This window comes from Rissa tridactyla, chromosome 1 (assembly GCF_028500815.1).
Source record: "Rissa tridactyla isolate bRisTri1 chromosome 1, bRisTri1.patW.cur.20221130, whole genome shotgun sequence".
In the NCBI taxonomy this organism is placed as follows: Eukaryota; Metazoa; Chordata; class Aves; order Charadriiformes; family Laridae; genus Rissa; species Rissa tridactyla.
In genome coordinates, this window is record NC_071466.1 from 105349051 (window position 1) to 105373932 (window position 24882).

General features: G+C 39.4%; 2 protein-coding genes across 10 annotated transcripts in view; one reads left to right on the top strand and one right to left on the bottom strand.

The window, feature by feature from the left end:
- MAP3K7CL (MAP3K7 C-terminal like) overlaps window positions 1-13280 on the bottom strand; it is a 51713-nt gene extending 38433 nt beyond the window's left edge. For 3 of the 8 annotated variants that reach the window (XM_054201470.1, XM_054201461.1, XM_054201398.1), the window contains exons 1-2: window positions 13142-13241; window positions 3617-3717 (exon numbers count right to left, since the gene is read on the bottom strand). The gene's annotated coding sequence lies outside the window, so the exon portion shown is untranslated. Of the gene's footprint in view, window positions 1-3616; window positions 3724-13141 lie in introns of those variants that run through there. The other 5 variants (XM_054201456.1, XM_054201438.1, XM_054201427.1 and 2 more) reach the window with 5 other exon arrangements.
- CCT8 (chaperonin containing TCP1 subunit 8) lies at window positions 13134-24878 on the top strand. 2 transcript variants are annotated; one of them, XM_054201367.1, is made up of 16 exons: window positions 13134-13263; window positions 14893-14983; window positions 15586-15665; window positions 16835-16984; window positions 17259-17439; window positions 18177-18238; window positions 18925-19062; window positions 19502-19680; window positions 20604-20670; window positions 20752-20839; window positions 20950-21065; window positions 22415-22486; window positions 22691-22855; window positions 23299-23418; window positions 23850-23948; window positions 24635-24878. In XM_054201367.1, the coding sequence occupies exons 1-15, from the start codon at window positions 13204-13206 to the stop codon at window positions 23940-23942; spliced, it is 1662 nt and encodes a 553-aa protein (XP_054057342.1). In that variant the 5' UTR covers window positions 13134-13203; the 3' UTR covers window positions 23943-23948; window positions 24635-24878. The 2 variants fall into 2 exon arrangements, with proteins under 2 accessions (XP_054057342.1, XP_054057352.1); XM_054201377.1 differs by lacking the exon at window positions 23850-23948.
- The last annotated feature ends 4 nt before the right edge of the window (window positions 24879-24882 follow it).

Sequence of the window (24882 nt, forward strand, 5' to 3'; positions counted from 1 at the left end):
TCCACATTACCTGTAGAATTTCTAATACCACTTGGATTGCATGGCTCAGAATTTGCCAAATATTAAAAGCTAGATGGTATATTCCATTTGTCTACCATGGTAAATGAATAAGTGTCCTCACACCAGCCACAAAAATCAGATTTCTTTGTTGGCCTGATCTCTTCTTGCAGTCCATAAGGATAACCACTTCAAGTCTGCATGGAACTGGGTAGAGAAGTGGTTTTCACTACAGCAGCAGTTATCCTAGGTGAGATCAGAACATCCAATATGAGGCAATCAAATCACAGTTTTCCCAGCCAGAAATACAGAACCAGAGAAGAATACTTCTTTCTTGTCTTTCGGATAATGGAAAGGTATAGATCAAATATACATTATTTAGTCTTGTTGCACCTCACTCACAACCTAACATCCCAAGTCCTGATAACTGGAGCAGCCAACAGAGCACTTCCTTACTGTTCTCAGATACTACCTCCAGTCTTCTTGCCTTGGTAGTATTTTAGCACAGGTAAAATAATGTACTTTCACCCAAGCTCTACACTCACAAATGGATGAACCCTATCAGATTAAATGAACTCATTAAAACCAGCATGAAACATACACTGAGCACTGACTTAAAAAATAGAACATAAGAAACTTTATAATTAATGGCAAATTGATATGCAATAGCTGAATTCACTTATACAGGATCATACAGATCTAACAAAGAAGATTGTTGCAAATTAAAAAATTGCCTCAGTCAAGGTAATGGGGATTTTCAGAAGCTGACTTGACAATTTTTACACCTGCCTTAAGACCATCTAGAAATAACTGCATCTTGAATCATTTGAAAACCTGACTGGTGAAAAACTCCTTTGCTTCCACAGCAAACTCTAGACAGAAATTGTGGGAAGCTAATTCCGCTGGGAGGAAGAAAACTGAAGCCTTTGAGATATGATGCTGCCAAAGATCCTTCTGTATCTCTTGCGTGGGAAATAAGATGAAAGTTGAAGTTAGAAATATTACTGGAAAAGACTCACTATTGTCAGAAATCAACAGGTGCAAACTTACACGCTTTACTCACATCAGCATAGAGATGGAAATAACCTTTAGAAACTAATTATGGGAAGAATGATGATCGGTCATCTCAACAGGGAATGATGAAGGCATATATGGATAGATAGTGTGCAGTAATTCACTGGGAGATCAGCAGCCGAATGTTCAAAGCTAGAATTGGCTAGTACAGGCTAACTGGAAACACCAGCACTTTCTCACAACCACTTAAACACAAATGCATCAACTTGCTTACCAATTGTGCTACTGAACCACATCCAACTATCCTAGGATACAAAGACAATTCTCTCATATCCATGTGAAAGTGGACCAATCACTCCATTTCAATTGTACTTGATGTTCCTTAAGGGGATGCTTAGCTTAACTTACTTAAGAATTTACCTGAAAAGGATACTACAAGACATTACAGCCTCACTTGTTCATGATGGCTGAGGTCATCGTGCTCTCATGGATATACACACAAGACTTCTAAGTCAACACACTCTGTCATGAAGCTTTGCTGCTTTAAGGAAGAAATCAGCATCCAAAAGAATGTGGCAAAATCTCCAGCAGCAGCTGGTATTTTGCCCATACTTGAAACCTCACTGCTGATTCAGCACTGAAACTGCCTTAGTTAATAATGCCAGATGCAAACATAGAAGTTTAGAAACAATAAATGATACAATATTTATTAGCAAAAAAAATTCATTAGTAAATGCAGCTTATAATAGACCAGGAAGTCCTCACACTTCCTCCAGATATTCATCTTTCCTCCCTCCCTGAAGAGAAAATGTATGATAATATAACCACCAAGAGCAGAACAGACAGTTCAGCAGTGCAGTAGATATATTAGGCACATGACTATCACACAATGACAGGATGTGTGTACATTAATTTATCTTGTTCTGTAGAATGAACTACGTTAAACAATAAATCATCATGGTTAAAAAGTCAAAAATTGTTAGAATTATGACCTGCCTCCAGTTGGTTTGGAACCAACCTACAGTTGGTTTGGAACCCTTGTCCATCTCTGATATGGTCTTCAATGATGGATGCTCATGCCACTTTCCTCCATGAACCCAAATTCATCCAAAATTGCTTGTTCCAATGAAAGATATTATATTTTTATAAACCCAAAGATACTATAAAGGCACACTAGGGAAAAAAAAAAAAAAAGACTTCGCTCTGGCAGATAAATTATACAAGACAATTTCAAAGGCCACCTTACCCAGGGACAGCTCCTGCTCAGAAAACAAGACTCTACCAACTTTCTATTGGAACACTGACAAGACAAAGTAGGGTAAAGACAGTAAACTGCTGCTTTTTCAGAGGGGGAAAAGAGCCCTTGAACTTTGCTCTTCCTAAATGATTACCCATGCCCCTGAGGCAGACTGCAAGTGAAGGACCAAGCGCTACTGTTTTGTCATTATTAATGCCACACTCTTCCTCTTATCACAGGACTTTAATAAGGAAGAAGCAGATGTTCTCATGATCTAATGTACAGGACTAAGCAGTGATATTAATACTCCGGAATATTCCCATATTAAGTCACCCACACAATACTGTTTAAGTGCAATACTGACAGGAAAGACTTGACATTATCTAATTAGCATTAGTCAAGATGACATATTGTTTTAGAAATGACATAATATTGATATTTCTCACAAGAAAGAAATGCAAATAGGCTCTGCCATCAGTTTCTCACTAAAAAAATATTAATAAAATACCCTACTTTTTTGTATGATTTTCAGTACTCCACAGGGGAGAATTCCAATGGTTTTATCACTTAAACGGAAACATGTCTGCTACAGGATTTTTGAGAGATTGGCAGTAATGACTCCCAAACACACTGGTTACCTTTGAAAGCCCGTAATTCCAGACAACAGAGAATAAGCACTAATTTGTTAGTCACTCACACCTACTCCATATTATGAGTAGAAGCAGCCGTTTACAGAGACACGCTCTTCAATGCTGCCCCTTAGAGGACACATTTGAGAAATTAATCCATCTCATGTCAAAGAGCCTTTGAAGACAATAGGAGGAGAACTGGATCAGGACAGTATAATATGGTACCATTTGAAAACTATTGACTATTTTGATACTGACTGTTCAATAGTATGGCATGTTAATGTAAAACTCCTTAATCAATTTAAGAAATTGCCTTTGCTACAGCAATTTTTCTCAGAAAACAACCTTGATTCCCCATACCACGTAAGCCCCTAATGACGTCCTGGTTTTGATTTTATGATTTTCTTCATGTGTTCATCCACAATAATCTAAGAGCAAAATGAAACCTCTAAACTAAACCTGTAATGAATCTTTTCTAATACTTTTTTTTTAAAAAAGCTCTGTTGGCAATACTAGCTAATTGTTTTAACACCATGAACTATATGCAGAATGCTGTAGCTCCTGCTTGAGCTCTCTAAATCCCGATTCTCATGGGAGAGTGACAGGAATGCCACCCTCACAGGGAGGCAGCAGGGAATATTGATCTTTAAATTACCTGAATTACAGGGTCCTGATAAAAATGTTTAAGATTCTCATCTTGCAATATACATCTCTACCTATGTGAGAGCCTTCACCATACCTTGAATGCCTTTCCTTTAGATGAGCAGTTAGATCTTAATGTCGGTTAACTGTCCATTTCAGATGAAACGTTATGAAACACAAGACTGCAGTCTGAAGTAGCTGTCAATGACATCATCAGAGAAGCTCTAAGATATCTGGGGTAGCACATACATTATTTTGGGGAAAATTATACATTCCAGGATACAGTTTAGATCATCAACTTGTCTGCCACTTGAGCATTACGAGTCTTCAAACACAGTGCAAAATTAGAAAATTACTATTGAAATACCTAAAATGAAAATTGCTCCCATTTCATTCACTTACTTTCTACAATTTTACAGCCATAAATAAAATGACAGTGGTTTTAAATGAACAAAACTAGCTATTAATAAAGCCCTCAATTCTTGAAATGTTAAATCCAGTAACAGCGTGCTGTTTACTAGAACTGGATAGTTTCTATTACCACAGCTTATCAGTTGATGACATTTCAATTTTAAAGCTTTGCTTTCAAAAAGTTACAAAAACCATGGCATATAGACATGACAGGCTGCTTTTGAATTTTAAAAATGCAAAAAAAGTAAGGAAAAGAAAACTGTTTCAAATATTTTTTTCTCTTAAATTTTTTTTACAAGCCATAATTTGCCATGATTACAAAACATCATCCAATTTCACTTGCTCATGAAACCCCTTTTTTTAAAATTCAGAATATCCAAACATTACAAGGTTTTTGCTATTCATCTTCACACTACCACTCACAGATTTCACCATAACCTCACTTAAGCCTCCTAAAACCAAGAAATAGACACAAAAAGTTAAAGCAGTAAGCTCCTATGAGACTGTAAGATGTTACGCAGTGGATTCATTCTTTTCTCCAAGATTTCAGGGAGAAACATTGAAAGCACATATCTGGAATCCTTTAACACAGGCAACTAGAGATAAATGCACAACTGAAAATAACCTTTTCTTTAGAGCTGCTGAGAAGTCTGCAGGAGGGCTCCTGGGGCATTTGGAACTTTTTGGAACCATATCATACAACAGGAAAAAAACTGTAATCACACTTGTTCTAAAAGTTCCCTTATTTTCACCCTATTGTTGGTCCTGGGAAAATTTATTATAACTACTAAGTCTGAGCATAGATTAACTGAATAAGCCACACTGTTACTAGTAACGTAACCTACATTATCAGTGGGTAAATCATAAGAATTTTTTTTTTTACAGTAAAAATACTGTACATGTTACCCTTAAAAGCATAAACTCTGTATTTCACTGTTACAGCTTGGACTGTGATTCTGGTATGTAAAATCAATTATTTGCTCTCAAATTCATAATCCTTTAGAAGTTTCATCAGAACAGAGCATCTTCTTCTGTAGTTCTCCTGTAAGTGACAGCGGTAACAGAAATTCAAGATTAAAGACAAAGTGCCCGTTAGGCTGTATTGTAGAGGATTGGAGGTATGAAGGCACAAAGAAGTACCCCATGAGCTGTGAGAGTTCAAATTTCAGGGACTATGAAGTCTTGAAAAGCAGGCATTAAACTGCTGAGGAGAGCAAAGGGAGTTAAACTTGTGTTTTCAAAAGCATCGTAAATTTAATCATACACTGCTGAGTGACTGCTTTGGGTTTCCCCATATTTCCCAAAGATATCTTTCTGAATCCTCCTCCACTGTATTTTTCTGAATTCACGTACAAAGCATTCATGTACAAAGTCTAATTGATCAATTACACAGAATCAGAGAATCACAGAATGAAAGGACCTCTGGAGATCATCTAGTCCAACCCCCCTGCCAGAGGAGGGTCACCTAGAGCAGGTTGCACAGGAACGCGTCCAGGCGGGTTTTGAATGTCTGCAGAGATGGAGACTCCACAGCCTCTCTGGGCAGCCTGTGACAGTGCTCTGCCACCCTCAAAGTAAAGAAGTTCCTCCTCATGTTTAGGTGGAACTTCCTATGTTCAGGTTTGTGCCTCTTACCTCTTGTTCTGTCACTGGGCACCACTGAAAAGAGCCTGGGCCCATCCTCCTGGCACCCACCCTTTAAGTATTTATACACATTCATAAGATCCCCCCTCAGTCGTCTTTTTTTCAGACTGAAAAGACCCAAGTCCCTCAGCCTTTCTTCATAAGAGAGATGTTCTAGTCCCCTAATCATCTTCATAGCCCTTCTTCTTATATTAATAAATCAAACTAAGTTCAAATGAAGCAAAAACATTGCAGCATGGTTTGGAATCTTGTATGCTCTGCCTTCCACCGCTGCTTTCTGTGAGGGTGGTGTCCTCTGGACCAGCTTATCCAAAGCCTTTGTAAGTGATCAAACAAGACAATTGCTCTCTCAGTTTCTGTAGGTGTTGGGAACATAGATGACTCCCTCCTAAACGGGCGACTTGCTGATGTTCAAAGTAAGAGCGTGGTGGTATGGCTTTCTGCCACATTGTCCCACTTCAAGCACTGGTTTAATGTCTTCTGCTGTCTCTTCGCCAGCTGGCTGACAGCAAGGACATCTGTTAATGGATCAAAATAACTGGTGCAATGCTGTTGGACCATTTTCGTGCAAGAGAATGATTAGCAGAGAATGTGTTGTGAATCACATACATGGCTTACTGATGCCCATATTTTAGTCAACAGAACTCAGAACCTGGACCATAAAGATGCGTAACAAACATTTAGACATTCACTTCACTGTACTATGTTAAAAAAAATAAAAATAATAAAAATGAAGAAGCTCAAATGCATCACAGATAAAATCTATTCTTTGCTAAGCAATGAACACCTAGCCTGCAGAGCTGGAAAGATAAGCAATACTAGCGATGAAAAACAGTTGGTACAATTATCCTTCAAAAGCAAAAAAGGCAGAGATTTCTTTACTGCTCAATTACTGCTTCAAGAATCTTAACCTCAATACAGGGTTCAGAATTAAATCTGTCTGGTAGCCAAAAGGAAAACTACTGATACTGCTGAGTCAGGGATGTGGTGTTGCCACCTTCACCTTGGAACTTCGATGCCCCGTAACATCCTTTATCCTTTTGCTTCCCTCAGCCTAGTTCTCTCAGTCTCATTTCACCCATTCATTGTGTAGTATGCAAGGTATCCGGAGATCAAATACTTAGTAAATACACGTAAATCTGAGTGAACAAAGTAATGCAGTATTCTGTAGCTTTACATATCGTCATAGCACAGTACAAACATTAGTTTGCTGATTAGGTGTACATTAGAGTGATTGTCTCTTCTTAAATAAACCTCCAGGACATTAGCATTTCCTTTGTTATACATAGTACAACACCGGTACATTCACAATTACCTGTTTTGAAGTTGTTTATTAGAAAATGTTCTCTGCTTATTCTTTGTATGTAAGTATGATTCTTAGTTACAGCTAGGAAGGTTATGCAGTGCAGAAATGAGGACTGCAAAGGTGCCTCTGGAATTCTTTTGATTCACAACCAAGCACACATTCAGGCCAATTTCCAAGCTGCTGGCAGATACACAGGACTGACAGCATAGCCAGGAAATAATGGGACACACAGAAGTTCCACAGGTCATGCTGATGGGTCACATTCTACGCTGGTAGCAAGAAGAGTGCTCTGCAGACCCTGGTCCCAATTCAGAGACAGGTGGGCCAGGAGACCGACCTGAGTTCTGGAGAATTAATGGATTTCTTAACAGATATATTCAGATGACACGCAATTAAGAACCCTAAAATTAATCCCCAGATAAGAATGGGGACAATAAGAGAAACAAAATTTGTAGTTACTTGGACAAGGTCTTCAAAATTATTTGGGTAGAGAAACAAAGTATTAAAAATTGGAAAAACTCCTGTCTTTGTCCTGAAGATCTAGTACTGATTTAGGGTATCCTTAGAAAATTCCATATTGGGCATCCAAGTGAAGGCAGGACACAGTGAAGAAAGAAGAACACAGATCTCAGTTGTCCAGGTGCCAACCAACATAAACTGTGGTCTTGATCTCAGAATCCTAGCTTTTAGCTACGTTTTTTTTTCTGCTTAGTGTCTGCAGAGCTGAAAGAAATGCAAATTGGGTGTGGTAGTAGCTTGTTTCCAAGAGTCTGCAGACAGTTGGTATTTATTTTACTCTTTATGACTTCATTTGGGTGCTATTTCTGCAGAAGTCTTCATCTATTCAATGCCAAGCCCTCAGCCCTCTTCCACTATTTCCTATCTTTTCTAATTACAGCCTAAAATTCCTATTTCCCTCCCACTCCTCAGTTTGATGATCCACATAGGTACTGATAAATTCTTCCCACCCCAACAAGAACAGCTGAACTTTCAATAGCAGTTGGCTTGTATTTCCAGGTATTTTCAGGCTCCTGTGCACTCCACTGGAAAAAGGTTCCCATATGACCACTTTGAAAACTGAAGAGAGATGCTTCTCTAGTCCTTATCTGATCCTGGATTTGACCTCCTAATACAAAACAGAACTCACTATCTAGAAGATGTCATTTTTGCCCAATTATGCTTTCTTTCTTATGGCATCAACACCAGAAGACCTCAACAATTTTGCTTTCTCTCATGAAATAGAGGCTGTTGAATTCTATTTTGGTGTGTACTGTACCAGTGTCACAGCATGATTTTATACCTTGATTGTACCTGCAAAACAAAATCAGTACAAACAGCATCAATTCCTTTGTGAGACTATCATCCTTTCCAATCTTATTTGTTTAGAGGAACCTCTGAATTCTTGACACTTGTGTAGGCAGAATCAAACATATTGGGTCCCTAACTCAGATGGCAACTGTCATCATTATTTTAGTATGTCAACATTTTCGAACAATTTAATCTACTGATCCCATGCAAAGGCAATACTCCTCTAAAATCCCCAGAAGTGCTTTCCAGTGACTCAAACTAACTGGATTAGCTATAGCAGAAAGCACATACACTGAGGTAAGAATACACAAATGGTAAGGAAATCTTGCTTTCCTCTCTAGCTTGCAATCCTCTGTACCAGCAAGCAAGATAAATCCAGGATGAGGGTAGCATTTAACGCAGGAGCTATGGACAAAATGACCTAAGAAGTACTCAGTTGATTAGAAGTACTCTAGTTGATTAGAGTGCTCCTTCTCATTATGTCACAAGTGTGATAAGCACAATCTGGGAAAAGCTGATGTAACTGCTGCTGCTATTACTAAGAGAATTATGTTCACCCTGAATGTTCAGCCCTATGTGGTTCACAATTCTCTGTTTCAGGTGTAAGTATGATTCTCTGCAAACCAGGTATGGTCCTCAGGCTTCCCTCAACATGCCACTCACATTTTTCATTGGCCAGATGTCAGTGTTGTTGGACAAACACAGTCAGACGTTATACTCACAACTTCAACAGATACTTTTCTATCCCTTGTTTTCGAATTGGTCAGGTTTCCACTGCTGATTAAGCAAATAGAAATTAACATTCTGTCCTTTTTATGAACTTCCCAAGATATTGTTAAAATTTTACCATCCTAGAATTTGAAAAACATGTGCCTACAGATAAGCTGGGGATTTCCACGTGTACAGTAATAGATTTTGACTGGCAAAAGGGCAGCCAACTGCCAATAGCCAACCCTCTGACCTTTGGATGGTCTTTTAGCATGGCAATGTCTGTGCAGAATATAAATGGTGTAGAAGAGTAGCTAAAAAAAGATCAAGGCCAAGTCAAAGTCATGATTAGACAGCAAGTCCCAAATAACTCCTGATTATAACAGAAAGAGGTGTTTTAGTGATAGTTGAATACAGATGGACAGATATGTATATTGTATATATTCATAATCACAAACATACATATATATTTTAGTTTTGGTGGTATTCTGGCTTTAGAAAATGTAGCTAGCATAAGCTTCAATAAAAGCACTGTACTAACAGGGCGGTTCCTGAAATATCTGAAGATAGCATAAGGCAACACTGCCACAGGGAGACTGCGGCCCTGTCTCCCTTCATCTCTCCTTGTGCCAGCCCAAGGCTTTGCACAGCCATGGAACCTGAAAGCTGGCCGGTTTTCTTTTTGGTTAGTCTTAATGCAGATCGGTTCCCTAAGCTGGTTTATTGCATGGGGGCAAAAAAGTTTGGCAACAGAAGATTTGAGAGAAGGGAAAGGAGAATGCAGAGGTGAAACAAGCAGCCGGAGATGGGACCGCCTTTATGGCAACTGCCCTGGTTTAAAATACTGGACCTGGAGTTGGGAATCGTTGAGCAACACTGACTTTATGACTCTACAATATTAGGAGTAGAAACAAACATGGGTAAATTTACTTCTCCAAGCAAAAACAACACTTAGGAAGAAGCCTAAACTGGAGTGAACTGGACAGATGAACTGCTGAATAAGAAGAGCTGTGTCTTTCACCCCCAAGTTGCTTAACTTACTCAAGTAGAGTTGACTCAACAAGAAGTGCCATGCAATGCTGTGATGGCTACTGTTGGCCTGCATGAGCTGACTTTGTCTTTTGCTGTAGTTCCAACATTATGCAAGCTACATTTCCTGTATATAACCACTTGAGAGACTAATAAAATAACAGCATTTTAATTATTGAAGACTCAGAAAGGGAATATCACCTTCTTAGTAGGATGAATGCTCACAAGGTTAACATGCCACATTGCCAGGCAATAATAACCCCTCATTTAATTTCTAAGCTAACATTTACTAAGGTTCTGACAAAGTGAGCGCTTTGGAGAGGCCATCCCTGAAAAATCAGAGAACAGATTTCAGAAGTTATGAAGAGATAATTATCCATCCTTTCTTGTTATGGAAAGGTTATAACGAGTGTAAACTTAATAAGTGTTTTTAATAGTAAAATCACGTTTCTTTAGCACCCTACATACTATTGCCTTGATTCTTCTGTTATTTGTCTTGGTGAAAATCAAGGAAGGAGAAGAATACCAATATATACCAATGAGTTCAGAAACATTTTTTGATACAAATCAATACTGTTTGGGGCATCATAATTTAAGCCCAGGTTGGCAATCCACCTAGGCAAGTGATAAGATCCTACAGGAAAAGAACCATGGACTTCCTAGCTGAAGACTGCAAAATTTCCAGGAAGCCATTTTATCATTTAACCATTCTATTTCCTATCTGGAAAAAAACGTACTCATGTTAAGTCCTGCAACAATGAGGTAGCTACATCCAGATGATGGCATTGAGAATGCAAAATGTATGGTAAAAAAATGACAAAGCTTTTAAGTGCTGATAAATCACTAGAGACTTGCCTGAGGTCATGCAGGTTATTAGTCATACACACAAAGCTGAAACACATCCTGCAGTTACTGATCAGCAGTCTAACCACTTGAACCATCTTTCCTCTCTGACCTAAAATTAATGTCTCTGACTAGAATGCATTCAGCTATTGATATAAGGCCTGTGACTTCATGCTCATGACTATGAAAAGCCTTCTGCATTGACTTAGGAGTGAGTACCCCCTCTGATCTCCATGGCTAAGAATAAATCACAGAAGTTGCTTTATAAAATACAGTTTCTGCCATCTTGGCTGTAGAACAGGACAGACATTTCCTTCTTTCCTAGTTGCAGTGTGGTGCAGATACATTGGAAGGGAGAACAGAGGGATAAAACGGGGTTATGCCCCCTATACCAAACCCCAGCACTTTCTTTTGGAAACGCCCACACTCCTTGGTCACAATAGTCAGGTCTGAATAGGTTCCCTCGTCTGCCTCAAGTGGCATCTGCCTCTAAATACTTCTAGCAAAACTGCGTACAGATTTTTTTGAAGTTCATTCATGGGGTGCTTTATGTAGTTTTGTTTTCTATCACCACTCTTTTTTACACTGCCATGATGCGTTACAGGTTAAAACTGAATTTTAAGAATTATTGGACAGTAAAACTAAATGTCCTCTTGAGGTTGCTTAAGCAACACATATCAAGTGATTTAATTAACCTTGCAGCCTATCTGTGCTGCAGAGGTAGAGCAACTTAGCCTCTGCTGGGTTACAGGCTCAGATACTGTGTGGCCTAAACGCAGCAGTATTATTTCTAAGGCCTTGAAGTTCTTGTCTTGAAACAGTATGTTTGATTTTGTGTGGCACAGAGGCAAAGTTAATAAAACTTATCAAACCTAAAGCAGGTCCATACAGGAGCAGCTCCACTGTCTACTGGCTGGACCTCAGCTACTTGCAGAGATGTCAAGGTGAGCCTCCTAAGACCTCTTCAGTGTGTCCTGTAGCACACATATTACTCAGGATTACCCTGGATAATGGCAACTTGCGTGTACTTAGTCTTCTTATCAGTACATTTTGCTTCCATTTGAACAAGTTAGGTTTGTACTAAGCAAAATACTTGACTGGAGCCTGCAAAGTTTTATGACTGGTTTTTGCCATCCGTGGCAATGAAGGCTCTTAACTGTTTCTGAGACATGTATCACTGCAGGTACTCAGAGAAATGTCGGGGAGACAGTACGCTGAATTCAACAGTGGAAGACAGACTCTGAAGGAGCCAACATCAGCCACTGCCACAATACTCCTTATCCCTTTATCGCACAGATGATGGTTCCCAGGAAAGAACACCACCGCTCAGAACCCCTGACAAAAGGAGGCAGTGAACTGCATATAGTACAATGAATCAAGCAAAGCTATCTTACCTATTTCAGGAAAACATGAATCATAGAATGGTTAGAATTGGAAGGGACCTTAAAGACCATCTAGTTACAAACCCCCTGCCATGGGCAGGGACACCTCCCACTAGACCAGGCTGCTCAAAGCCCCATCCAGCCTGGCCTTGAACACTTCCAGGGATGGGGCAACCACAACTTCTCTGGGCAACATGTTCCAGTGCCTCACCACCCCCAGAGTGAAAAATTTCTTCCTGATATCCAAACTAAATCTACCCTCTTTCAGTTTAAAACTGTTACCCCTCATCTTATCGCTACGCTCCCTGATAAAGAGTCCCTCCCCATCTCTCCTGTAGCTCCCTTCAGGTACTGTAAGGCCGCTATAAGGTCTCCTCGGAGCCTTCTCTTCTCCAGGCTGAACAGCCCCAGCTCTCTCAGCCTGTCCTCGTAGGAGAGGTGCTCCAGCCCTCTCATCATCTTTGTGGCCTCCTCTGGACCCATTCCAACAGGTCCATGTCCTTCTTTGTGCTGAGGACTCCAAAGCTGGACACGGTACTCCAGTACCTCAAAAGTGAGATGAACCACTGGCTTTGATTTCATTCACCCACAGCAAAACACACAGCTGCCGGACACGCCAGCCATCCCTCAAAGTTTGCAGTGTCTAAATGCTACCCGTCCTAATTGATCTTCATTCTCTCCTCGAAGAAGCCCAGAGCCCGTTCCCCGGCGGTCAGGCCGTCGGCTGGTCAAGCCTCTGGCGGGCTCACCCGGCACTGTGAGGCGAGCAAAGATGTCCGGCGAGACGGCGCTTCACGCCACCCGGCTTTCAGGAAACCTTTCGAAGCGAGTGCTCCGCTGGGCTGAAAGCCGAAGCCCGAGCGCCACCCGCCGCCGGTTCTGAGGAAAAGCAGGAACCAGGCCTCGGCCCCGACCCACCCCCGCGCGTCAGTGCTTGAGGCCGCCAAACACCTCCCTCCGCCCCGCCATCCTCCCTCCCCGGCCGCCTCACCGCGCCTGCGCGCCCCGTCTCTCCCGTCGTCCCCGGCGCTGTCTGGTAGGAGCGGAGGGAAGATGGCGCTGCACGTTCCCAAGGCCCCGGGCTTCGCCCAGATGCTCAAGGAAGGGGCGAAGGTGAGAGTCCCGCGGGGCGGGGTAGGGGGAGGCCCTTCGCACCCCCCTCCTCCCCCGCCACGGCCGCCGAGGGGACCGGCTATCCCCCCGGCTTCGGTCCCCTCGGCGGCCGTGGCGGGGGGGGAGGGGGGCGGGGAATCTGCCGGGCGGCGCCTGGCGCACGCGGCCTTCGAGAAAGCTCGGCCGGGGCCGCCATCCCTTCTCGCCGCCTCAGGGAGCCTCGGTGGGTTCCCGTCGCTCGGCGGGGGCGGCAGCCGGCCGGGCCCGACCTGGCCCGGCAGTAGTGGGCCGGGATGGTGGGAGCCGAGCTGTTGGCGGCGGGCTCGGGCCTTCGCCGCGGAAAAAAAAAAAAAGGCGGCGGGAAGGCGTGAGGTGTGGAGAGGTTTTGTAGGCGGTGGTTCTGCAAAATTACACCGGGTTTTATAGATATAGTTCTTCAGAGATATTCCCCCCCCCCCCCGAGTCCTTTTCTGTGCCCATAAGAAAAATACCATTGCCAGTATTGCAGAATAACGTGATATCCTCCCATGTATTCCCTCTCCTTAAATCCGTTTTAACCGTGTTTAACACTAACGTAGTGTAGATTTTGATAGTAGTCAAGGACTGTGCCTGATAAAGCCAGAAGCTGTCTTTGAAAGCGTGGACAGAAAGCAAGCAAGGGTTTGTTTGGGGTTTTTTGTTTGGGGGTTTTTTTGTGTTTTTTTTTTTTTTTATTGCAGGGGAAAATAAAAGACGAAAATTTCTGCTGGATAGAAAGCAAAGTGAAGTTAGCAACTCCAAAAGCTCTCTGTTTTTCTTTTCAGGATCATCGTTGGAGGCAAAGAATGGCATATGTCAAGGGCAGAGGGAGAGCAGGGAAGCAGAGTGGCTTACGTGCTGCTTCTGTAATAAAAGAATTCAAGGCCAGAGTAGCAAGAGATATCTTTTATAAAACAAGGAGGCACAAGGATGCCATTCTGAGATGTTTATTTTGTATTTAGAGAGTAAACGTTATTAGAAAGTACCTTTCTCCCTTCTTTTATGGACCGCACAGTACGTTGTACCCTGCTCTTTCTTAAGGCCCTTTCTGGGAATCCCTCCTTTTCTTGAGGCTTCCACACTGAAGCCAGGCTGATTGGCTTCTCCGACACAAATATTTTATGAATCATTCTGCTTCATTTTCAAACCATACATGTTTGAACATAGAACTGAGTTAAATCAATTTTTTTTTTTTCTGGAATACAGAGCTGTGAGTAAAGAATTATCTACAAAAATGCATGTTTACAGAACCCTTGCCCCCCTACAATCCAGTATTTGTTATTTTCTGCTTCCCTTTGGCATGCCACTCACTTTTTTGGAAGACTTCAGAGATGCAAACTGTATTGAAAATAGAGTTACTGTTCAAATTTTCTGTTCAGAAACTTACAGTGCCTGCTGAGCTGCCTAGTTGAGGAGTACACAGTAGTTCTTCTCTCATCGTCTTTGGGTAACGTTTGGTTTCCATTTAAACTTTAAGGGAAATACCAAATCTTAAATTAACTCAAAACTTTCATGGACTCAGTAGATTATTGCTGCTTTAAGGAGAAATTACTAGTTCATCCCTTTTTTTGTTAGAAAGCCTAATTCTGAACAGAACATTTTTATTTTTAGCATTATTCAGGACTAGAAGAAGCTGTCTATAGGAACATCCAGGCATGCAAAGAACTTGCTCAAACCACACGTACAGCTTACGGACCAAATGGTATGTAAATCCTAAAATTATTATAGTGTTTTTGAGCAAATGTTATGTTTGAAGGCTAAACCTACCTTGACAAACAAACAGTTGTTTGTTTCTTGAGGAAACACATTGGGCTTGTTCTAGAACTCATAAATGTAGTCTTTGTGGCTCTACAGATCAGACTGTGTTTGATTAGCTCTTAAGTTATGCCCAGTGTACTTGCCTTTGCCAGATTTTTGAACTGGTTAGTGTGTCCTCTTTGCTGTTTTACTGCTGCTATATGGACGATCTACAAAAACTAAAGGAAAATCAGTAACTTGATAGACAGTCATAATGAACATAACCATACTATCTCTGACCAGATATACCAAAACAAAAGGTGTTCTTCAGTATCAATCAAGTGATGTACTAATAAATCTGAAGAGAGAACTGCTTCTTCAGAAATTACCAATTTCTCGTTAATGTAACACACTCTGAAGTGTTACTTCACAAAAATCTTTTAGGGTCTTAAATTATTAATTGGTCTAACATTTTACTGTGTAAAAACATATGTGAAAGTTACGAAACAGTGTCTGTGTACAAAATTCTGTTTGCCTAATGGATGTTTTTTTTTTTCTTCCCATTAGGAATGAACAAAATGGTTATCAATCATCTGGAGAAACTTTTTGTTACTAATGATGCTGCTACTATCTTGAGAGAGCTGGAAGTAAGTTTTCTTTCTTCGGAAGATGTCAGTTGTGAACTAGTGTTTCTGTTCATGGGCTGCTGTGGTTCTGAATGTTAATTAGGAAATACATGTCACCCTGCCAGATGATTTACATATGTCATTTTGTAAATCACATTTTTCACTGGATTTGAAGTCAATGGGTTATATCCACAGTGAGGAATAGAACTCTTGTAAAGCAGCACTAAGTAGTTGCAGAAGATGCTTAGCAATTACCTGCTTTTTTTCTGCCAAAACCAGTGTAGAATTAGAAGAGGATATGTCTGGACAATACAGTGTTTGGAAAACTCTGAATGTAATAGATGTTGTATTAATATTTCAGTGTTGCCATGTTCTCCTGTCTGCTTAGAATATGTTAATTGGATTTAAGAAGCAGAGGATGTAGCAGCATCCTCCTGTGAATACAGTAAACGTGTGTAAAGACTGACCTGTCCTAACTTTTTCTCTTGCTGTCAAATTCATATTTGTATCACAATGCAAATAATATTTTACTGAATTGTATACTTACTGATAGAAATAGTATCAGTATTAAGTATTTCCTTACTTAATGCATTGTGGTTCGGTATAAGTAGAATAACTGTGGAAGTCTCAGTTCTGTTCTTAAAAATAATCTGCAGACTAGTTAATTAACCGAATGAGTCTTGCATGTTACTTTCTGGGATACAATGGCAGCTGCTCTAATTATATTCAAAAATACAGCATTCCTTTGAAAGAAAGGGAAAGCAGTGCAGTCTCAAGCAGAAAAAAGTCTAGAATTAAACTGTAATTTAGACATCTACTTTGTGTGTTGCACATATGAATTCAGCTTGAAGATCTAAACTTCCAGCTGTTTTCCTCTTGCAGAGCTTGACTGTGAAGCCACTGCATCCTGTAAAAAAGCACAGAACCGGTGTCAAGGATGTCGTCTAATACATGTTGTAGGGAGAATGCTCAGCTTTCTAATTTTTTTTTTCATATATGTTTGTACTTTTGCTTATTAGGGAAGTTAGCCAATTGAAATAATTTATGCTGCTTTTTTTTGTGTTTTGTGCATTCTTAGTATCTTCAGATACAATTTGAAATAAGAGGCCTTATACTGGATGCACAGACAAACCTGAAGCTGTACTCTTATGTGGGATGTCAGTAACTAAGATGTGTCACTTCTTGTAAAGGTCCAGCATCCTGCAGCAAAAATGCTTGTGATGGCTTCCCACATGCAAGAGCAAGAAGTCGGAGATGGAACAAACTTTGTCCTTGTTTTTGCTGGAGTTCTTCTGGAGTTAGCAGAAGACCTTTTGAGGATGGGGTTATCAGTCTCAGAGGCAAGTTATATTGTTATTACAGTTCATGTGGCTTGAATTCAGGTTGCCATTGGTCAGTGGTTTTGGATCATAATATTGTGAATCGTCTGCTTCCTTCTGAAATAATTTCTTAGAGATGTTTGAAGAACAGTATTATGTTTTGCTGCTTGTGATTGCTTGCTTCCCTTACAAGCTTTTGCATTTGCTAATGTTTTATGGCCCTTAGAAAAGGAGATATAAGCAGTGTGAATGTATAGTGAAGTGGTGTAGTGAATATTTATTGCTTGCTGCACAGGTGATTGAAGGATATGAAAAGGCTTGCAAGAAAGCCCTAGAAATTCTTCCAGACTTGGTGTGCTGTTCTGCAAAGAATCTTCGAGACGTTGAAGAAGTGGCATCTTTGTTGCACACTTCAGTGATGAGCAAACAATATGGCAATGAACAGTTTTTGGCAAAGCTTATCGCTCAGGCCTGTGGTAAGTGGACACGAACAGATTTGTGCATGCCTCTGAAAAACTGAGTAAGTTTGCTTGTGATCATTAGTAAAGTCTTTATGTAAGATAAAAGGTATGGTTAGTTTATCAAATTTAATTTAATACAATGATTTAGCCTCTGAAATGGGTATAACCCTCTTTCTCTTGTTGAACTCGTCACTGGCATTGTGGCTCAGGAAAGGTCTGTGTTTCCTGCTAAATGTTTGTAGAAATAGACTTCTAGTCTTTTTAAAGCAGAAACCCATCTTCCTCATTTTTTATTGTTAGAAAGATGTATTACGCTTCAGATAAGCTGTTATTAGTCTCAGCCACAGAACAATGGAAGCAAGACTGTAGTTGTATTGAGTTGTTGCTTTCTTCCTTTAGATTTTCTTAGAAAAAACTTTCATGTCTATTTTAGGTGTTTTCTGAAAATATTCTGAGTCAGACTTCCCACTTCAATGTACATATGTAAATGGATATTCGGACTTAATTTAACTAAGCAGCCTGAATAGATGTTGCTTTCCGATTACTGCATTGTAAAAATAAAATCTCTGTTTCTCTTGATGCAGGGTATTAGCAGATTATAATTGCTTTAAATTTAGGCTGGCATTTCAAAACATTGAATTTTAGTACTTCAGAAAAACTGCAGGCATTATTTATGGTGTCATTGTTCTACTTTATTCATTAAGCAACACAAATTCGTCCTTTTTTTTTTTTTTTTCCTGTTTCCTGAACAGTTTCTATTCTTCCCGATTCTGGTCATTTCAACGTTGATAATATCAGAGTGTGCAAAATTGTGGTAAGTTGGGAGTAGCTAGCTTTACGGTATTATTAAGGTAAACAGTTTAATGAAAGTTAATTTTTAGATCTTTGAAGATTGAAAGTGCCTTTTCTATTCTGATATCTCTGTTGTGTTGTAGTATGCATAATAAGTTTCGGAAATTGGTCTTTATGTTCATTGTTTAGTGCCCAGTAGCAGCTTTCAGAAACACAAATCATTAATATTGAAAGTTTACACTAAATCAGATGCATTAACTTAATTATACACAGGGATGTTGATTGCATGTTTGTTGTAGAAGCAGTCACAAGATTAGGCTAAGATGCAGGCTGGTGGAAATGTAGCCGTCAAATCTTGTGCTCTTTCTGTCAATGGGACTTTAAACGTCAGTATGGTATGTAGGATTGGAACAAGCTTGTATCTACCATGAATTTCCTCCTGTGGTTTTTTCCTGCTAATAAATATGTAACAAGTTGAGCACAGAAGATGAATGTCACAGGCCACCAACCAGTCTTAAAATGGGAACCTGTAATATAATGTTCAGTGTTGCTAAATCAGCTTAAGTCTTATTTCTTGTGCTGCAATGAAAACTTAGGTTGCTACATTCAAATCAGTGTAAGTACCACCTTTCATAAGGGTTAGTGCAGCTTTCTGACAGTAAATGATCAATAATACGACGTGCCCCCATCCTGTTTCTTTCCTTTCAGGGTGCTGGTATCTCTGCTTCCTCAGTACTGCATGGCATGGTTTTTAAAAAAGAAACTGAAGGAGATGTTACTTCTGTCAAAGATGCAAAAATAGCTGTGTATTCCTGCCCTTTTGATGGTATGATAACTGAAACGAAGGTATGTAGAAGCTCAAAATAAGTCAGATATCTATTTATGCTGATATGCTCTTATTTTTAGACTTAACTATAAATATTTTTGACACTTGGTGATTAAGATATTTTTGTTAATATTGAGTTCATTAGTTTAAAAAAGTTCATAGAAAACATCTGAACCTAACTTTGCTTTACAGGGTTTTTGGGGTTGGGAAGTTTTTGTTAGTTTTGTTGGGTTATTTGAGCAAAACTACATGCTAGAATGTTTGAATGTCAAGGTTGTCTAGGAATATCAGAGTTACCCTTTTTTTGATTTGTTTTACCCCATTTCCTGGGAAGGGTAGCAGTATTATAAAACAGGATGACTTGATGTTTATGCATAAGTTGGGAGACAAAATGGTTTGTCAAAACCTTTTAGACATGTAGTTAGCACTGAATTGATAACAGTGTATGTGTCTTACTAGGGCACCGTACTTATAAAGAATGCTGAAGAGCTGATGAATTTCAGTAAGGGAGAAGAAAATCTAATGGATTTGCAAGTCAAAGCTATTGCTGATAGTGGTGCAAACGTAGTAGTAACAGGTGGCAAAGTGGCAGACATGGCACTTCATTATGCCAACAAATACAATCTTATGTTAGTCAGGTAAGTACTAGAAAAGCATGAAAACATTTGATTTACAAGATTTATGAAATGTACTTCCCATATTGTCTCTTCCCTCTCAAACAAATTAGAAACAAAATATTGCAGACTGTTTAGTTTTTCTAGTGGATCAAGACCTGAGCTGCAATTTGTTGTTTTCATAGCTTCTCTTTCTTGAGAGTATTTCACCTCTGTATGACAGCTAATCGAGGAGTAACTTGTGAATATGGTACTGTTACTCTGGTTTAAGTGCCTTTGTAGCACAGCTGAATTCAAGAATATAAAAATTTGTGGATCTAGTAGAGGGATGTGGGCTCAAAGGCATGTAAGACTTTACCATAATGGTTTCTCCTTGTCACAGTCCTCATGTGATGCTTCAGCAATGATGAGATACACCTCCGTGCATCACTAGTGTATTGATGGATGGAAGAACTAATTCTTAATACTTATCTGGGAGCCTTAAATATTTTTATCTATAAGGAAAGCATGTTTATACATCCTTGAAATATATTCTGCACAACATAAAGTCAAATTACTAGCAGCAGCTCTCACGCAAATAAGTGGTCCTTTTTTGAGTGCTTAACTTTACTTTGAACTTCTGGAAACGGAGCATGGTACTCCCACCTCTTGCATAACAAAGGATTATTATAGAGGTGTTGTACAGAGCAATTGGAGTTTTATGCACTAGAAGATGAAGTTTGGTAATTTCCATGTGTTTGAACTACTGGTCTTTGCATAGAATCCCTGGAAATAGATAATTATAACTGGAAAAAAAACAGAACAGTGGATTTTATAACTTGACGCAGTAAATTTTGATAGGTGTCATTAGTTTACAAAATGCTGACAAGTTAAGAGAATACTTACTTGCATGTGTTAACAAGTTTCCAGAGCAAACGTTATTAGAAAGACTGGTTTTGTTTCTAAAGGTTGAACTCAAAGTGGGATCTGAGAAGACTGTGCAAAACCGTTGGTGCAACAGCCCTACCCAGACTGGTAAGGACTTTTCAAATGAGGAGCAGAAGGGAGAGTACTGATGAGCAGGTTCACCTCTTAACTCTTTGTTTTTCTTTCCAGACTCCCCCTACTCTAGAAGAAATGGGTCACTGTGATAGTGTATATTTATCAGAGGTTGGGGATACGCAAGTTGTTGTGTTTAAGCATGGTATGTATGTTCTGTAGAACTCCTAATGCCGCTGTTCTAGAAGTACGGTGTTCGTATGTGTTTTACATCTAAGAAACTTAATTCAGTCATGCACATGTCTGTCTGAACAGAAAAGGAGGATGGTGCCATTTCTACTATACTCATTCGTGGATCTACAGACAATCTGATGGATGACATAGAGAGAGCAGTGGATGATGGTGTAAATACTTTCAAAGTACTCACAAGGGTAAGTAACCAGAATACTTCATTTACCAAAACTGAGCTGTGGATCAGTTCGACGCAAGACTTGTGTTTACTTTCTGCTCATTAGCTACAAAGGCTGTAGCAGGTATTTATATTATCAGCTTAGGTGTAGAGAAAGCTGTGTAATGCTGAGACATAGAGGGCTGTGTAGAGAAGGTTGATGCCGATATCCTTGTGAATACAGTGTACATAAAAGATGGTGCTCAGCATGTACTGCACTCAGTTTTCCAGTAGTGAGTGAGCTCTTGAACGTAGATTAGTTTTACCACTTTCTAATGGCAGTAAGCTCACTTTTGACAGTTTCCCTGAAGGTTTTGTACTGTTCTTTGGAAACCAGGCACAGAAGAAAAGCTAGATATCTTTGTTTGTTGCTGAGGATCAGGAAGAACTGACTGGTCACAGACTAAATTTCTAGTTCACTGAAGACAAGGAATTGCTTCCTTGATGTGCTATAGATGCAGTTCATAGATGGAAGAACTCAGTTCTTCGGAGCTTTTTCTGAGCAGCTTTTGTGGACTCGAATATTGTTTTTTCCTCTTTTTTTTTTTTTTCTTTAATACAAAAGGAAATGCTTGTCTGTTTACTTGGAAGGTGGCATGCAAAAAATGTTAAACTTCTGTTTGACGCCTTATGTCCTGTACATACCAAGACATGCACATTGATTTAGAGTACAGAAACAGCCATAGACTATGCTTTTATGATTGTTTCCAGGAGTGGTCCTGACATAGGATTTAGGATGATTAATTTTCTGTTTAAAGACTGTGAGTTCTTAAGGGAATGCTGATTTGCTAAAGGATATACAAAATGCTTAATTTTGAAAAAAAAAAAAAAAAAAAACCCAAAAAAACCCAAACAACAACAAAAAAAAACCCCCCAAAAATACAAAAAAAAAACCCCCAGCACCTTGTGATACCTCTTGACGTATTAAACTTAATGTACAGTAGATTGGTTTCCTGCATATTTCCCAGCAAGTCAATGGAAAAGCTGAGAAAATCTAGGAATTCTATTATTAGTTAGGCAAAAGTTGAAATTACTTATTTTAAAAAAGACCACACCAACAAAAAACCACTGAAAAAACCCAGACACAAAACACACTGCATTATTATTTTGCTTGTTAACAAAACCAGGTATTTTTCTTCAAAGACATTTGGAAAGAATAAATTCTGGTAAATTTCTCTTAAAACTCATGTTTGTTCTGAAGAGGATTCTTAATTAAAGTCTGTGTGGGTTAAAGTTCTGTTGCGTTCTTGATAGAGCATATAAGTTATAAAAAGTGAAAGTTGATATGATGCTTTAAGTAAAAGTTTGTGTTTTGGGATGGTCTGTTCGCAGGATAAACGTCTTGTTCCTGGAGGTGGTGCAACAGAGATTGAATTAGCCAAGCAGATCACATCTTATGGAGAGGTACAGCAAATGGGCTTTCATGCACAAACACATACGTACACGTACTTCAATATATGTGTGACTTACAAAAATATATATATATATCATGTTATGCCAAAATATGTATGTGTATTAATGTATATAAATCACTAAAAAAAGTGGGGGGAAATGCCTCCCTATCTTACAGTTTTTGAAATGCTGATGTGGTTTTCAACTTCACTTTAGACTTGTCCTGGGCTTGACCAATATGCCATCAAGAAGTTTGCTGAGGCATTTGAAGCCATTCCTCGGGCACTGGCAGAAAACTCTGGAGTAAAGGCTAACGAGGTCATCTCCAAACTTTATGCTGTGCATCAGGAAGGGAATAAAAATGTTGGATTTGATATTGAGGTAAATAATCTCTCGCATTACTTGGTGCTCTGCAGCACAGGGTTATATTTAAAAGTACTTCTATCAGTATGAAGTGTTTATAGATTAACTGAAATCACTGAAGCTCCATGTTGCACAGTCTAGAAGAATAACTTAGAATTCTAATATGGAAGTGGGCTGCTCATTTTTTTTTCATCAGCAAGCAGTTAAATTCAATGTGGTATAGTGGCCTCATGTAGGAGGTAAAGTGAGATACTAAACTAACGTGATGGATAATAAGTCTTTAGTAATTACTTAACGTGTCTTCCTGGTAATGGATTAGGCATGAAGGTTTTCTGAAGCGAGAAGATGAGATCAGAAAAATGATAACTTGTTCTAAACCTGTAACCTCGAAAATCCAATTAACTTGCTAGGTAGAAGCCTGAGAAAGTTTTGAATGATGCTTTTTTCCCCCTGTCCGATAGGCTGAAGCTGCTGCTGTGAAGGATATGTTGGAAGCTGGTGTATTAGACACATACCTTGGAAAATCCTGGGGTATCAAGCTAGCTACAAATGCAGCAGTCACCGTCCTACGGGTAGATCAGGTAAGCTTACAAATAATTTAGCGGGTGAACTGAAACCTTTAACTCAGTGTCCAGAACACTAATGCAAAATATGTGAATCATCTGGGAATGCAAGACACAAAAATATGGTACTTAAAAACGTGGTTATTTCTGAAAGCCAGGAAGTAGTTTGTTCAAGAGCTTGTAATTTGGAATGTTGTAATGTTGCCGCTTCCGTAGGAGCGCTATTAATGCGTCTCTTTTTTTAAGACTTGACAGTTAATATCCAGAAAGTTATCCTAACTTTAGTAGGAATAAGATTTAATGTGAGAAACCACCTCTCATATATTGTTTTTATATGAAAATCCAATGTCTAGGAAAAATGGAGGTTATAATCTTCATGATAAAAGTCTTAACTTACTCTGTTCTGTGGAACTTGGGCAAAAATGTATTTGCGTGTAAAATTTCTGTAGATTATTATGGCAAAAACAGCAGGCGGTCCAAAAGTCCCTAAACAACAAGGACATTGGGATAAGGATGACTGGAAAGATGAGCCTGAAAAATAGTGTGCAGTAAGCTCTGTTTCTCTAGCAGAGAGGTATCTGTGTGTGAGTTCATGCATGAGCGTATTGACAAGCACATGGCCGGCGGTATTTCTCTTGAGGACACGTAACGCTGTTGTCTTAACCTGTGCTGATGCTGCATTTTGTAGTTGTGCCTTTGCAAATGAATTTTACTCCTGAAACGGAATTTTCATTGAAGGAATGGCAAGCGCGGTTTTAGTTTTACCTTACTTGTCACTAAAGCAAGTGCAGAAAATGAGCTTTTAACAGGGTAGGACTAGTGGACTTTCTGATTTCAAAGTGTGATGTTTAGACTCAATAATTCAGAACAATAGTTCTGATAATTCTTCTGCTTTCTGTAGTGTGCATCCTGTAAACCAGTCACTCGTTAGCCTGTTTAACCACTCACTTTCTGTAGACTAACCAAAGTCTTAATTTGCATGCAGAAATGAGGTAGAAGCCCTCTTTTTTGTATAACAGGTCTTAGCTTCTGCCATTTTCAAGGAAAAAAGTAACTAATTTGTCAATATCTCGATTAGATGGATAATAATATTGACTGGCTTAGGTTCAGAGTAGGGAAACTGCATGAATTTAGTGAATGTCGACATTCAGCATCATATGGCTGTAAGTAAGAGTGGGGTAAGAAGAGTCTGATTCTGACCTTGTTTTTTTTCTACTTCTCTGTTATCTTCAAGATCATTATGGCAAAACCAGCTGGTGGCCCTAAACCTCCATCAGGAAAGAAAGACTGGGATGAAGACCAAAATGATTGAACAATTTAACTGTACTTGTTAAATGACATGATTATGTGAGTTTTTTAATATTCCAGTTGGAGCCTGTCACAATGTTTTTTGCTCTGTTGCCTTTAAGTTATGAACGATGGTGTCCAATGGAGTGCAGAACTTCAACCACTTCAATAAATGTATTTGCTGTTTAAAATGTT